This window comes from Besnoitia besnoiti, assembly GCF_002563875.1.
Source record: "Besnoitia besnoiti strain Bb-Ger1 chromosome Unknown contig00015, whole genome shotgun sequence".
NCBI classification, from domain to species: Eukaryota; Apicomplexa; class Conoidasida; order Eucoccidiorida; family Sarcocystidae; genus Besnoitia; species Besnoitia besnoiti.
Genome location: NW_021703917.1, coordinates 489933 through 505788, shown reverse-complemented (window position 1 = coordinate 505788; position 15856 = coordinate 489933). Strand labels below are relative to the sequence as shown.

The 15856-nt window shown below is 53.3% G+C and overlaps 3 protein-coding genes across 3 annotated transcripts; 2 read left to right on the top strand and 1 right to left on the bottom strand.

The window, feature by feature from the left end:
• Positions 1-2209: 2209 nt before the first annotated feature.
• Positions 2210-2680, top strand: BESB_027790 (uncharacterized protein; the record flags this gene model as incomplete). Its single annotated transcript, XM_029361453.1, has 1 exon — positions 2210-2680. One exon carries the CDS (start codon positions 2210-2212, stop codon positions 2678-2680), a length of 471 nt encoding a protein of 156 aa, XP_029215353.1.
• Positions 2681-4848: 2168 nt separating this feature from the next.
• BESB_027780 (uncharacterized protein) lies at positions 4849-10013 on the bottom strand (the record flags this gene model as incomplete). Its single annotated transcript, XM_029361452.1, has 8 exons — positions 4849-4922; positions 5740-5884; positions 6408-6597; positions 7193-7347; positions 7699-7807; positions 8245-8337; positions 8722-8901; positions 9136-10013. The coding sequence occupies 8 exons, from the start codon at positions 10011-10013 to the stop codon at positions 4849-4851; spliced, it is 1824 nt and encodes a 607-aa protein (XP_029215352.1).
• Positions 10014-11494: 1481 nt separating this feature from the next.
• BESB_027770 (Zn-finger, RING domain containing protein) lies at positions 11495-15375 on the top strand (the record flags this gene model as incomplete). Its single annotated transcript, XM_029361451.1, has 9 exons — positions 11495-11564; positions 12072-12283; positions 12554-12685; positions 12834-12896; positions 13331-13383; positions 13764-13862; positions 14037-14118; positions 14317-14416; positions 15320-15375. The coding sequence occupies 9 exons, from the start codon at positions 11495-11497 to the stop codon at positions 15373-15375; spliced, it is 867 nt and encodes a 288-aa protein (XP_029215351.1).
• Between the last annotated feature and the right edge of the window lie 481 nt (positions 15376-15856).

Here is a 15856-nt window from a genome sequence, read left to right as displayed (position 1 = left end):
AAGGGGCATTGGGTGCGGTAACTGGGCAATGCATTTGCAGTATGCTTCCTCTCTGGAGCACGGACGGAACGCGGACTCCCCATAACTGGGCTATTTGCAAAGAACCACAACGCACGAATTGAATATTTCGTGTTGGTGCTTTACCGGTATGCGTCTACAACTATTGGTGCCAGCGGTAAACGCCATAGTCTTGAACAGCCGGTGCCCGGAACCAAATCCTGAACAGTGGACGTCCAAACCGGCTGGAAAAGCACAAGAGAACTTGGATCCTGTAAACAAAGACCTTCAAGATCTAAACCAGTAGTCCAACTCGTAGTATATACTCCCCAGAAAAAGGTAGTTTATATAAACCTAGGAATCCCATTTTAGTAAGTGTAACATGGAGTCTAGCTTCAGTTGTTATCTGATTGGTATTCCATGCCCTGAGTACGTAAGGAAAAGGAAAGGTTAACCGCTATTTAAACACAACAGTTACCGTAGCTGTAGATGAATGCTAAATCTAGAGTATCTCTTCTAAGACACTGCATAACATATGAATGCTCCTTCCGCCATTCGTTGACTGTGTTTACCACGGGGAATTAGAACAGAATACCAAGTTCTTTGCCTGGAGGTTTGTTACGTTCCGTACAGTTGTAGGTAAAAGGTATGGTAGAGACTTAGACGAGCGTTGGAGCACATTGTTTCATTCGATAGTCCACGCTCAACTCTCTTTTGTTCTGATCCTAAGTACGCAGTGAGCTAACTAGATACAAGGAACTTGACAAGCATTAATAGATTTATATAAACGACAAGGACATGAGTCTACTGGCATTTATAATACAGGGTTGAACTTTCAGGGTTTAGGGTTTAGCTTAACTTCCTTGGTAGAACTTAAAATACTACTAATTCCTGGTACTGCAAGACCTCCGATAATCCAATCAGTTGCCTCTGGATTTAACACCATCAAGCTAGTACTTAGTGGAGGATACATTGTCCAACCAAGACCACTACCAAACTCGGAACAAATACTTTGAGTTAACGACACAGAACCTAATGGCAGCCAAGCCCGCCCCCTTTGGGCAGAACAGGAAGGCACGGGAATAGCCGAATCCACACATTGCGTTTTCTATGCTGTTGTGGCTTAATGTGACTCGCTAGCATTGACACAAACCATCCAGAATCATCAGCTGCTCCTAGTCATGGCTTCTATGAGGGAAACCGCTATCATCTACGGTATGTGTTACCTTGCTGGCTCAGATTTGAACAACCTGTCGTCTCCCCTCCGCCCGCCCCCCGCCCTCGGTGTGCCTCATTCGCATTCGGGTTCGCGGAGCTGCTTCATCCTAACAACTAACTCCAAAATCGGAGTCGGCCTCCGTGTGACACCGGCAGACGAGCTTCAAAGTATCGTTAGTTCTCTCACGCTGTCCCGAATAGATCGAGCAGTGATGAGAGCCTCTGCGTTGAGAGCAGCGTCAGAGAGAGAGCCTGTCGGAGTCTGCAAGACAGATGTATCCGCACCTCCTTAAGCGTCCAGTGGGCACGCAGCCCACGGCAATCGATACATTTTCGGATTTAAGACCCCCGGAACGTCACAGCGAAGGCCGCTGCTGCCAGCCCGTGGGGCCCGCAGACGCATGATCAGATCGTTCGGTCCTGGCACGGGGTCAAGCGCAGACGGCTTTTTCTGGAGGGCCTAATTAAGGCTGCTAGTGAGCTGAGCACAGCAAGTAATGTTCCAAAGTCAGTTGTATATTGATTCTCGAATAGCGAACAGCTCTTCAAACTGCCAGTGATCGCCGGATGTCTCAGTGATGTCAGGTGTGCTCCGCACTAGGTGCTAGAAGCTTTATCTCTGTAGCTTTCTGTTTTTTCGTGGTCATCCTTGACTGAGATTTCTGTTTCCTTTCAACTCGCCCGTGCCGCGAGCAGAATGCCTGACACTTCCGGACAATGCCGGTCCTTTTAGCCTGGAGACCGCCTTCATCGAGATACAATTCAACGGCATCATGTTTCGTCAAAGGACAGTGTTACACGGCCCTACAAACTTCGAGATATGACTTTTGTTTAACCCCCTCTCATACGCTTATGGGACCCATATGAAACTTCTGTGCCAAGAGTATTTTCGGCATTGCGGCTTTGCTTCCCAGTGATAAACTGCTTTACAACCCAGCGGGCTCCTCGTCGCTACCGATGTTAAAAACCCTGATGACAGACGCGTTGGGGCACCATGTATTCGCCACCTTTTTACTCGTTCCGGAGCTCCCTCTTTTTTGAGCTGTTATTGCTACTGGATCGACTTGTTGTCAACTGGTTGGGCCCCCCGGTGTATGCGTTCTTGCTGTTCTACAAATGCTATGTGCGCAATCTGTCGATTGAGCTCTTGTTAACTGACGTAGTCTTTTACCTCTCCTTATTCTACGTGAACTGGACACGGGTGGCGGCAGGCTCTGCCGGGAACAAATCTGGCACGGCTAGCCTCATCGGGTGGTTCTGGGCGCTCTGGCCGTTTTCATTCGCTGCCCATGTGAACAACGTGTGTGGCCTGCCTCTCGTATTGACAGTCGACATCGTTTTCAGCTCCTTCGCACTTGTTCTAGCTGTCCTCCAACTCATTTGGTCCATCGTGACATTCTTGCTCTCCAATACCAGTGAAGAATGCGAGACCTCATACTGCAGCCGCTCCGCAAGTTCTCGCTAGCGCCCGCGTTTCGCACCCTTCCTCCTTTTATATCCAAACTCTGCCTTTTCGCGTTGCTGATGCGCTATGATTCTACAAAGAAGCTGCAGCGTATGATAAGTGATCTTCTGTGCGGAGACTGGAAGTTTTCTCACCCGCACATCAGCGGTCTGTGAGTTACGTTGCCTGCTACAGCCGCCTTGTGAAATACCACCATTTCTCACCCGGTCTCGTGTTGCGAATCATACGACATCGAAACTAGAAATATGTTTCTGTCCGATTGAGGCATGCTTGGCAGAATTCCTCTGAAACCGCCAAAACCTGTTGCATCGCTCTGCAACCCTTTCCTTTTTCACGGACTGACGCACAAACCAAAATAGAAAACCTCTGCAGACCGCGTCGTGGCCTGCTCCCTGTCGGCTGGGCGATACGCAAGGAAGCGGTCGGAGAAATGCGTCGAGGAGAAGCCGAGAAAACACCAGTAGAGAGAAGCGTCATACGGGGAGAGAGTGGGGGATCATGAGTGTATTCCTGTCCTGTGCGCTGCCGTTACAGTTTGCTGACCAGTTTCCGCCTCTCTGAACGCACACAGATGTCCTTGGAACGAGCAAAGCAATGACGAATACAATTCTTACCGCTCGACGGCTGCTTTACACGAGACGGAGAAACACAACGCATCCAAGTTTCCCTCCTCCAAGCCACACGGATAGATACGAGTGTGGCCGGCAGAGAAGCGGTTGCGTCAGCATGAGCACCGGCGACGCTGTACGCAGTGCGTCGAGACTGCTGTCTAGAAACATGTTTCGGTTTATTTTGAAAAATTCAAAACGAAAGGAAAGTGCCAAGTCGGAGTGGGCGGGGTGCGGTCCTCTGCATGAGCGTTCGAAGGTAGAGGCATCCAAACGTGGAGACGAAGCTTAAAAAAACGCGCCTGCCCTAACCCACGCTTGAAGCCAAAAATCCCTTGCATGTATACGAATGGACATATAAATGGTCAATTATTTGCATAATTAATCCGTGTGGAAATATGCTGCACGGGGCCATCTGGACAAATGAAGGCATAAAGGACCGCGCAAATCCACATAAATACTGCACTGGAGAATGCTAAACTGGAACAGTGAACACGTGGGTCACCAAGGGGAAGCGAGTCCATCGGCGGTCCCTTGCGGGCGCAGACACTCTCTCTCGCAAGTAGACTCTATCCACGTTTCCTCGAAACTGAAACAGAGGATGAAATGAACATCCACGAGGAGAAGCGCAGGCTGGAAACGAACTAGCGGAGATGGACAGACAACGCGACGGTAAACAGCCAACTCCGGAAACGGGGGCCGCCAGAGAAGCCGATCTATACATATCCATGAAAACTAGTAAAGCGCTACGCGAATGTTAATGCAGCCACGTCTAGCCTGCCGCCGCACGCGCCCACTCCCGTGCTTGGGTATCAGTCCCGTCGGCGCATGGGCGGCAAGCAAATGGAGCGATGACATATGTCCACGCACACGCAACTAGCACTCATTCTGTCAGAGGGCGTCCGCGTGTGGCAGGAAACTTGCTCGAGAGAGCCCAAAAGACATCACATGCATAGCGAACACGCGCCTCGAGCCGCTGTGAGAATGTGGCCGCGAACGGCTTGGACGCCTCCGCTGCGGGGCGCCGTCTTGAGCGTGAGAAGACTCACTTTCACAAATGTCTGCGCGTCAAGCATGCGACGAGCAACTCATTTCGACTCTATGAAGATGCCGTGATGCGCGCGATAAGCCGGCAAGCGGACACAGCAACGGAAACCCCTCAAAAACGCGGGGCATGCGTCAATCACAGTTGCGGCAAAGACTGGATTTCAGACTCCCCTCTCGGCCCCCCCTCTCCCCCCCTTCTCGCGCCTTGCGCCGGTCGTCGTCCTACATCCCTAGAGTCCAAGAAGACAAAAGTGAGATCTTGTCTACCGTGACCTTCCACGGCGCGCCAAAGTCGCCAGCGAATGAACTGTCACACCAGTTGTTCGCACGACTTCGCGGTGGCAGGCGCGCCGCGTGAACTCTCGCGGATGTTCCACGCGGCTCTTTTGTCCGCGGCGCTCTAGCCACGAAACAGACTCGCAGAGGGGAACACGAACGCCGACGCGCGGGCGCACAGGCGCACGCGAAGACAGACGTTCAGGCTGCATGGCTCTACCAGAGATACTACCGCCCTCAAAGCCATTCGTAGGAGCCTGTAAACAGAGTCAAGGCTGCGCAGGCGAGAAGCTCGCCGGAGTCCGCGCTGCCTGACGAGATGTGCAAAACATCCAGAGACGAAAAATGACCGCGGACGTGCAGTGGGAGAGAGGCATCATGTCCGCTCTCTGCAAGAAACGCCATGTCCACGGAGGCCCGCGCCACGGAGGTAAAGCCGGCGGGATCAAACAGGGGCGTGTATCTTCATGCACCCGCCCTCACATATATAGACATACACATATATCAATATATATATATATATATATATGAATACGATAAGGTATACATATATATATATATATATATATATAGCCGTGTAAAGGAAGCACGCGCCAAGGTCTGAAAGAGTCAAAGACCGCACACATCACACACACAAAGTGTAGATATGACTATACATGCCACATTTCATGCAATGACATACTCCAGGCAACGCCCGGGCGACTGCCTGCCAGCGACGACGACACCAGAGAGGCCGCAGCGAGAGGCCCTGAGCCGTTTCTTCCTCGCGAGAGCCCCACAGAGCTGGCCGCCGGCTTGTCGCTTTTCCGCCCGACGTTCTCCCCATGGATGCCCTGGGCTCTCTGCACCTGTCTGTTGACATACGCACTCCATTTTGGATGCACGTGCTTGTGGAGTCGGAGTTTCGATGCAGCGCCCGCTACACGGGGTGCGGAAAAAGGGTTAAGGTGCGACGCCGCGCAACTAGCGAGTATCGCAAGTCACATCTGAGCGTCTGCGCGACTGAGACACGCACACACGCCTGCGATTGCAGCGGCAGATGAATATATTCTTCGCAAGAAGGGTTCAAGGTTTAGGGTGAAGTGCCGCAGGAACTGCTGCAAAGTCGAGCTCAGCGTCACTTCGCACCTGCTTCGGAACTCTCCCGCCTCGCGCTGGCTGCGCAAGTCCCGCCGCCTTCCACGCCTTCCTCCGCGTCAAAGAACTCCTCTTCGTCTTCATTCTGCTCGAACTTCTCAGAGACCTCGCGCTTCACTTCCGTCTCAGCCGTCGCCTGAACCCCGTGGCACAGAGGAGCTGGGTCCATTCACACCGACAGCGCGTGTATCTCTCCACACACTTGGAGGCACCCATGCATGCATGCATGCATGCATATATATATATATATGCGTTCTACATAAAAATTCATGTTTTTGGTGCCTTGATCCGTGACGTGTGCCGTTGTTGTCAAGCATGAAACAACGAGCCCGCGATCCTCTGGTCTCCGCGTATACACGCCGACCTCGACTACGATGCAGATATATTTATATATACATATGTATATATGTATGTATTATTATTACAGTGTATTCTGCAACCGTTACCGTTCAGTCATACAAATCTGCATTCTTCTACTCAATCATGCACCGCCACCTGCTTCGCCTGGCGTCTCTCTACGTGCGAATGCCGTGCTCCAACTACGAAGCAACGCGCCTTTCAGCTTGCGAACGAGTTCCCCTCCTGGCGCGAGCGTGAAAGATCTCTCCCCTCGCGCGGCGCCTTTTCTCCGCTGTAGGTTTTAGGTTCGCAGTGCTCACCTGCGAGCCTGAGAGATCGCGATCGGCCTTGAGGGCGTCGAGACCTTCGCCGTGGAGCCCGACTTCGGCGAGTCTATTCTCGATGAAGCCGTAGAGAAATCGGTTCTTCTTCCGCCGCTCCTGGTGCTCGCCATCCATCGCCGTCTTGCACGCGGCGCGGAACGAATTGAACGCGCCTTTCGCGACAATGCTGAGAGCAGAACAGGAAATGCCAAACACAGACGCAAGGCGTGGACGCGAATGCATGCATACGTGTGGATTTTTGCCACCGACGTGACGCGCATACCACGACGACGAATCTTAATGCAATTAGTAAACTACAGAGAGGCGATATTGATACCTCACTCCGGAGATGACACAGTTGAGCAGGCAGAAATATACATACGCACGAATCTGTCTGCATGCTCGCGGAAAGCTGCACGGATACATACACATACAGAACTGAACGCTCGAGCGACACACGGTGAAGATCCCGACGCGCTACCGCGTCTTTTCGAGCCCGCTGTCTTCTCCCCCGGCGTTCTCCCTCGTTGCCAGCGTTGTCTCTCGTCTTTCTGAACTTGCCCTCTCATCCCCAGCCACGGCTGCGCAGACGCGCAGCTGCCACTGCCCTTTGAGCGCTTTCTGGTGTTTCAGTTCGATTTCTTGTGCGTGTAAAGGCGCGGAGCTACGAGTGTCTGTGTGGCGTCGTCGAATGGGGTGCGATCTCCACTCGCGGGAAGTCTATGCGTCACGCTCGCGCTGGGGAGGAGTCTCGATTCGCAGGTCGCGGGGGCGTCGCTCACCTGGACACGAAGTCGACCATTTTCATCGGCACGCGCATGCGGCAGTTTTCATGCCATACGAGGCGAAGGAAAGAACTGTGGCTTCCGCGAGGCGAGATCACGAGACTCCCGTCGACGCACATGCGCTCCACCCCCTTGGCTGGCTTGGGCACCGGCTGAGAACAAAGATGAGAAGAGAGCGGCGGGAGACACGCGTACGAGCGGCGCGACAAAGTCGAAAAACACTCTCACAACTCTCACAACGAACACGCATTCTCTTCTCTGGCTAAGGCCTTAAGGCCTCTCGACCGGAGGAACGTCACGGAAGCGCGGGGTAGGATAACGGGGCAGAAAAGGTAGTTTATATGAACCTCGGAATCCCATGTTAGGAAGGGTAACATGGAGTCTAGCTTCAAGTGTGATCTGATGGGTACTGGACGGGGGGGAGGAGGGGGGCGGCAGAGGGAGCCACCCACTCTAGAGGCGCAGGTGGACTTTCCGCCCTCTACAATTTTGTGTCAGCTTACTACGCGCGCGCGAGGGCTCGGGTTCTCATGGTCGAGAGTCGTCATTTTCACGACAATCTGCGAGTTGCGCTCAAAATCGTCTACTGCCCACACCTCGAACAAGGCATCTCTGAAAACAACGTGGCGAACGCAACCAACTGCGGTCGATGCATGGATTTCGCTGCATGTCTCGATCTTCCTTTGCCGCTGCCGCACTGCCGGCGTCTGTCCGCACCTGAAGGCGTACGTACTTGCATACACATATGCGTACATGCATGTATACGCACAGATACGTGCACTTCCGTACGCAGACGTTATTTATATAGATGTGCAATATGAAAACGCGTTTTAGTCGTTTTAGACACGTTGCTGCAGCACTTAATCGCCTAGTCCTAGAAGGCGGCTGACGAGCCTTAAAGGGAGGCAGACAGATGCATCTACTCTTTTTAGCTTCCCCCCAAGCAAGTGCCTCAGCGGGGGGAAAGTTATTTTCCAAAAAGTCACAGGCGTCCTAGACCCTAAACGCTGAGACGAGCACACACAGTGAGCAAAAACAAAAAAAGTCACCTGTTCGAGAAGGGCCAGGGGAAGTCCACGTGGAACTGCACGAGCTGGTCGACGCGTCCCATCGAGGTGGAGTCTGCTTGCCGTAGTCCGAGCCTGGAGAGAAAAAAAGAGGAGACAGCTGCGTGTGCTTTCACGTGGGTTTCGGGTGGACGCATTCTCTCATTTTTCACCCGACCTCTGGTACTTATCATCTGTCTCCGCCCCGAACCCCCCGGCAAAGATGCCCTCGAAAGACTCGAGGGTCGACGCGCAGACAACTCGACGATGCACCACGACGTCGCACGGAGGCAACTGGAGATTCATCTCCCTCGGCGCTAGTGAAGGAGCAACTCAACCTTTTCTGCTTCGCTTCTCGTCCTTTTCCCGCTTTCTTTCCACTCTTGCATCTCTCTTTCTTTGTAACAGCCAACTCCCGCTGGCGGAGACTGGAGTGTTTATCTCTTCGTTCTCCTCATCTGCGCTGCGCGCGTCGCTCACTTGAACGGCTGCGAGTAGTAGGGGACCCAAAGCTTGAAGAGGTCCACTTCGTTGAGCACTGAGAGGATGCTGAGCAGCGGCGCGTCGCTTTCGCCTTCGATGCGAAAGGTGAGGAGCTCGCGATTGTCTTCGTAGTTCCGCACGTAGACGCTCATGGTGCCGTCAGACACCGCGCAGTGCCTGCGAAGAAAAAAACCTTCACACAAACGGACGCTCTCAAAGGGCAAGGAGAAGACGCGAGCTGCCTACCGCAGTCGCCGCCTCGCTCACCCCGCGAGCGCCGCTGTTAGACTCTCTCTCCTTCCACGTGTAGTGCTGCAGCTGTGCGTGCTGCCTCCTTCAAAAGATTCGCCCAAACCCCAGCTCCAAAAAAAATCCTTTCCATTTTCTAGAACCCAGACTTTTTGAGCCTACCATGGCCCTGGGACCTTTCCAGTCACGAGAGGGTGGATCGGCTGCGCGAGGACGGCCTCGAGGAGCGAGCCTGCCAACGGCCTCATCGACTCAGGAAGACCAGAACAGCCGTTCGCCGCGTTCTCCGCGCCTGTCTGCCCCTTGTCAGCCGCGTGGACGCTCACCCCTCCCTGCGTCAAAGTCTCGCCCTCCTGCCGCCCCCCTGGGGCCCCAGGGCCTTCAGGGAAGCTCGCGGGACCTCGCCACTCTCGTGCCAGGCGGAGACAGCTGCACTCGCCCGTTTCGCAGAACTGCCGCAGGCTGCAGGTCTCCGCCGAGCAGCAGCGGAGCGACGTCTCAGACTTCGCCTTCTCCTGCGCGTCTGGAGACGCGAGTTCTCCGCCTTCGCCGCGTCGCTCTCCCTCAGGTCTCCCAGCGCCGCCGCCTTCCTCGTCCTCTCTGCGGGCGCAGTCTGCCTCCCGCGGGGGGCAGGACGGAGCGGAGTGCAGCGACGAGAAGGATAGTTTTTCTGCGAGGCGAGAGAAGGCCTTGGGTCGCTCCCGGAGCTTCGCCGCGCACGCGTCTTGCTCGAGGATGCGGTAGACCGAGTCGGTCAGCGAGAAGCGGTACACGACTTCGACGAGGTCAGGGTCGTTCTGCAGCAGGTGCGGCGGATACTGAGCGTAGAGTCGCGCAAGCAGGTGGAAGGCGTCGACGTGGCGCTCCAGGAAGACTTGCTCCTGAATCACGCGCTTGTCGCAGAGAAAGCGCGAAAAACACGTGCACTCGGGAGGCGAGGGAGGCTGCACGACTCCACGCAGCCCCGCCGGCGACTCCGCCGCCGCGACCGGAGCGCCTTCCGCCCTCGCGGCAGGCGCAAAGACCGAAAACAACCCCATGCGGAGAGAAAAAGAGCGACACGAGGCGAAAAACCGACGAGGGAAGACGGCGCGCACCCGGGAGACTCCACGGGGAGGCAGGCAGAGAGAGAGGAGAGGCTTCGACTCGAAAGCCCGGCGGCAGCACCTGCAGACAAGCGAGAGAGTGCAGACAGATGCGGAGGACAGGAAAGGCCCGAAGGGAAGGAGGATAGGGAAGACTCCGCGTGGGCGCTTGCGGCTCGATAGGAGGCCAGCGCGCGAGTGCGGGCTGGGAGCAAGGCCTCCCTGTCGCGCGGTGGCGTCGCCTCAGCTGCGCGCGCCGAGAGCCTGACGAAAAAAAATGGGCGCGGTTTTTCTCGTACTTCCAGGCTTTGCGAGGGGCCTCAGTTTTTAGAGGGAATCTCGAACACACACACACGAGGGCGCTGCAGCTCAGCAGCCGCAGCAGGGACGACGGCAAGGCGCCTTAGACCTTCTTCAAAAAGCACGCGAAGCAGACCGAAAAGGGAGGCAGCCGCTCGTCGTTCTACGTGTTACAGAGGAACGGCCGCCACGACTCACTATGGAAAACTGCACAGAGGGGTTCGCCGCGAGTCTCTTCTCTCGCAGCTAGCGAAAAACAAGCGGCTCGCCCTGCAGACAGCAATGCAGACGCGTGTCTCTCGCTTTCTTGAGAACTGCAGCATCGAAACGAGAGACAGAGCAAGAAAGATGACAGTCAAAAACTGAGGCTAAAGCCGAAGAAGATTGCCGAGGGATGAATGAGAAGTGCACACGCGCCGCTGCTTCCGTAACCGAGAGTCTCCCCAGCCTTGCCGCAAGGGACCTGACCGCCGACTCTGCGTGTTTTCGCATGTTTTTTTATTATAGACCTGGTGCATGCGCGCGCGTACAGCTGAAGTTGTATATCCTCGAACATCGCTTCCAAACCGTCATTTTTTCCCCTTTTTTTCAGTCGGCTGTTTCCTCACCGCTCGCTCTACCAACGGCTACGCGCGAGTGAGAGAGAGCGAGAGGAAGAGCCACGTGCGCAGACTGAAGCTTCGCTCTGCTGCCCCGTTCGCCTTCGCGTTCTCGCCTTGCTTCTTCACTTTGTTTGTGTTTCGCCCTTTCTCGGGGCCTTTTCTCATCGTCAAGGCCTTCTTCATTCTCGCAGGCCTCTCCATCTTCTCTGGCGCCTTCGTTCTGCCAGAATCCACTTCTTTCCGCCCTGCGTCGTCTCGCCGCTCGCTCGCCGTGTTGACAAGTATCCTATCGTTTCGTATGCGGGTTTTATTTCTCTCTCTCGTCTTTCAAGTCTTTCTTCAGTCCCGATCGGGTTCGTTGCCCTGCTCTCCGTCTCGTCGCTGCCTCATCTGCCGTCGCGGCAGCGGTTCCTCTCCTCTCGCGCCCTGTTCCTGTTCCCTTCTCTCTGCGGCGTCTTCGTCCGCCTTTCTTCCGCCTCTCAGACCTTTCTCTCGAGTGTTTCCCTCTTTGTTTTGGTTTTTTCCCCTCCCAGCATGTCTCGGCACAGCAAGAATGCGACGAGCGCGCCGCTTTTTTCTTACCACGAGCGGAAGAAGCTGAAAGGTATCGTCTCTCCTCAGCCCGAAATTTGCCTCTGTTCATCTCAAATCTGCTTCTGTCCCATCTCAAATCTGCCTTGGTTCCATTTCAAGTCTGCCTCTATTTCCTTCGGCACTGTGTGCACTGCATCCGGGCTCTGCAGCTTGTTTCACAGCTAAGCTGCGATGAATATTGCGAGGATATTTTCATCGCAGCTTGGGATCGGCGAGGGCGCGCGACAGAGCTGCTCGCGCCGCCGCTGCGCGCAGCCCGTGAAAACGACCCCGTCGCGTTGGTTGGCTGTTGCGAGAACAAACTTGTGTCGTTTCTGATTCGATCTCCGGACGCTGCACGACCAAGTTGTGTTCTGTCGCGCATGCGGCCGCTCGCCGCTAGGTCTCCACAGAGGGGCTCCGTGCCCCTCCTTACTCCCCACGCCCCCCCCCCCTCCCGCCCGGTTAGTGCCGTGTTTTCGGTCGTTTTGAACTCGCTTTTTTTGAATTTCTTGGGTCGTCTTTTTTCTGCTTTTAGATGCGGGCACGATCCGCGAGCGGCTAGACACGAATGCGCTGCGGCGCTTCGAGGCGTGCTGGCTGTGTAATCGCACGGCCCTGTCGCCTGTGTGCACGCCCCAGGGCTTGGTCTTCTGCAAGCATTGCCTGTTTCTCAACTTCGAGGACCAGAAGAAGAAGTCCGCTCGCGAGCTAAAGGACTGGGAGGCGCAGCAGCGCACGAAAAAGGAGGTAAGAGACACCCTGTGCGTAGGTCATTCGCTGCGTGCATCTGAACAAGCCGACGCGGGCGATCCATGTGCATGTGTGACTCCGATCAGATGCTCAGGCGAGTTGCTTTCACAGCGCTTCTTCGTAGCGTGCGCGGGGCGACTGTCTCGGGAAGGTGCTGAGGGATTCCTTGGCGTCTCTGTCTCTTTTTGCCTGCGGCACCGGCGCCGGCGCGCATTCGGTCTCGTTCGCGGGCATGGAGTTTTCCTTTGGTCTGCTTCTCGCGGACAGGAAGAGGCGCTGAAGAAGCAGGAGGTGGCGACGGCGACTCAGCGGAAGTTCCTCCAGCAAGAGAGCAACATCGCGTCCTACTACGCAAAGCAGCGAAAGCTTACCGTCGCTGAACTGGAGGAAGCCGCCAAGGTGAGGACGTCCGCGAGGCAGGATCAGGGGAGACTCCCCTGTCGGGTTTCTGCTTCACAGGTCTCTTCTTCGAAGGCGTCCTGAGGGAGCAAGAAAGCACATGTGAGTGGATTTTCTCGCGCTTTTTCTGTTTGTTCAATTTTTTCAGAAGCCATTTCGAGTTCCGACCGGCGAGGGTGGCAGGGCCGAGGCCCGCGCGAAAAGCTTTTGGGTGAGACGAGCGAACCGCGCGACGAAGATCCACTAGAGCGCAGTGCTGACTGATGTTTGTGAAAGAGCTTTTCGACATGAGAGTCTCCGGGTCTGGGGCTGGTGGTAGATCGGCCGACGTCAGTCTAGCGTGTTTTTTACAGCACTTTTCCTTCGTTTTTTAGCTTTTCCTCTTCGCTTTCGCGCTGTAGCCCTCTCCGCTCCGTCGTGTGTATCCCTGCTGCTCGTCTGTCTGTTTTCTGACCCATTCGTCGTCCTCAGCTCGCTGCCCCTGCGGTCTTCAGCCTAACCTCTGTCAAGGGGTTTCATTGGAAGTATTTTTCTCGCAGGCAGTCGAGACTATGCGTTTTCCCCGTTTTTCTTCGGTGACGTTCTCTTTTTCTGCGTCGCCGCTTGCGTGGATGATTTCCGCCTTCGCTGCTGGTCTCTTTACAGGTCGCGCAGAATACGCCTTCCGCCGCTGCCGCAGAGGCGAAGCCGCCAAAGAAGTGAGATCCGAACATCAGCGCGGCTTTGCCACGGCGTTCCTTCGTTTGCAACCTCTTCTCTCTTCCTCTAGCGTAGGTGGTGTCGCTTGATGCTTTTTCAGCTCTACTCAGCCTGCTTCCCTTCAACACCAGGCGTTTGGTCTAGCAGCCTCCTCGCTACTAGACCAACCGACTTTCGGTCGTTGTCCTCCGTCGGCGTTTTGCGTCACTGTGCTTCTTCAGCCACTCGTACTTTTGTCTTTGCTTCTTCGTTTCTTGCGGTATTGTCGCTTTCCGCCTCGCGGTCGCTCTCCGAGAGGTGGGGACCAGCCTGCGTATCGCCGATTCTTGAAGTCTCGTGCATCTAGTTCGCTTGGTTTGTTTGTCGCGTTTCCTCTCAGGTCTCTCGTTTGTCCAATCACGCAGAAGCCTCTCAAGCTGAAACAGCTGGTGTATCTCAAGCCCGAACTACTCGATGACAAAGAAACGGAGTTCAACAGGTACAGATTCCGGCGCCACCTCTTCTCGCGAGGGTCTTTAGCCTCTCCGGTGTCTTTTTTTCTTGATGTGCAGCCCTAAACTCGTCGTGACTCGCGTCGTTCCTCTGCCTCTGTGTTGCTCTGTCAAGGGGCCTTCGCACTTTTTTTTAAGTATATTTTTGCATGTCTTCACAGATGGGCGTGCGCGGTGTCAAAGCGCGCCATCACGAACCAGAAGGCCGCCGCGGTCATCCCAACGGGCGACGTCGTCCTCATGGTACACTGAACGCAGGAGAATTCAGGAAAATCGCATGAATAATGGGAAAACTAGGGATCGTTGTTGGCTTCCTAGCTTGTGAAGGCTCTGGCGTGTAGCGTCTCAGGTCTTGCGCAGTCGGACGAGGCTTTTCCGTTGAGTGGTTCCCGAGACGCCTGCATATCCAAAAGACAAGAATTGCCTTTTGTTCGTTTTCAGGACTGCTTGGAGAAGTATGTGTTGAACAAGAAGGGCGGGCACTACGGCGACAAAATCATCACAAAAGCAGATATCATTCCGCTGGTTCCTGGTGGGACAGGTGAGTGCGCAAGAAAAGTCTTTTCACTTCTTCCAGAGGAGTGCGTCTCCCACGTGGTACCTCCTGTTAGTCCTCTCCTATCCGGCTGTCATTCAACTGCAGTCACGGCGTACAACCCATGCAAATATATATATGCATGTATTTAGATACATATCTTTTTTAGTAGATACATGGGTCTAGATGTGTATATAGATAGATATATACAGAGATAGAGATAATATATAATATGTATATATTTAGATACATATCTTTTTTAGTAGATACATGGATGTAGATGTGGATATAGATAGATAGAGATGGAGATAGATAGATAGATAGATATAGATATAGATATAGATATAGATATAGATATAGATATAGATATAGATATAGATATAGATATAGATATAGATATAGATATAGATATAGATATAGATATAGATATAGATATAGATATAGATATAGATATAGATATAGATATAGATATAGATATAGATATAGATATAGATATAGATATAGATATAGATATAGATATAGATATAGATATAGATATAGATATAGATATAGATATAGATATAGATATAGATATAGATATAGATAGATAGATAGATATAGATAGATATAGATAGATATAGATAGATATAGATAGATATAGATAGATATAGATAGATAGATATAGATAGATAGAGATAGAGATAGATAGAGATATAGATAGAGATAGATAGAGATATAGATATAAATATAGATATAGATAGATAACTATGGAAAGATCGCGTAGAACGACCGTCAGATAGGTGGATGAGTAACTCGATGGGCACGGGGTCCTAGGGAACATTTGATTGCTTGCCGTTTTCGTTAGACTTTTTTCTCAAGTTTCAGAATCTTGTTTCTGGCATCTGCTGATCCCTTTTTGATTCGTTGCAGGCTACAGCTCGCACAACACGGTTGAAGGAGTTGTTAGACAGGCGTGCATCCAATAACTCGTCGCCGTTTTTTGATTTTCTGGCTGTTTGCTTTCTTCTTTCGCTGTTCTCCGCGCTTCTCCCTTTACACTCACTGTCAATCGCTGGTCTTTGGCTTCTTGATGCGTTTGTCTGCTTTTTTCGTTTTACTGATCAAGCTCCTCCTCTAACTTCTTCTCTGCGTGTGATGAGAAAGTGAAGAGAAGTGCCGCTCCAGCCCGGGCTGGTTGCACGGCAAGTTCGTTCTCCGTTTTTAAGGCGAGGCGTGTCCTGCGTTCTTGCGCACCTCGCGCAGTCGAAGAAGACTCCTTGCGGTGAATCCTCATTCTCACATGGTTCACACGCCGGCATATTTACGAAAAGAAACAGGTTTCAGAATGAACTGATATGCGCCTGCGCGCCGAGCGGCCACTCCACCTGATCACAGCGGCAACGCGAGGTTTTTCTGAACAGCCAGACGCTCTGCAAGACACTTCCCAAAACTAAGAGACGGAGGATA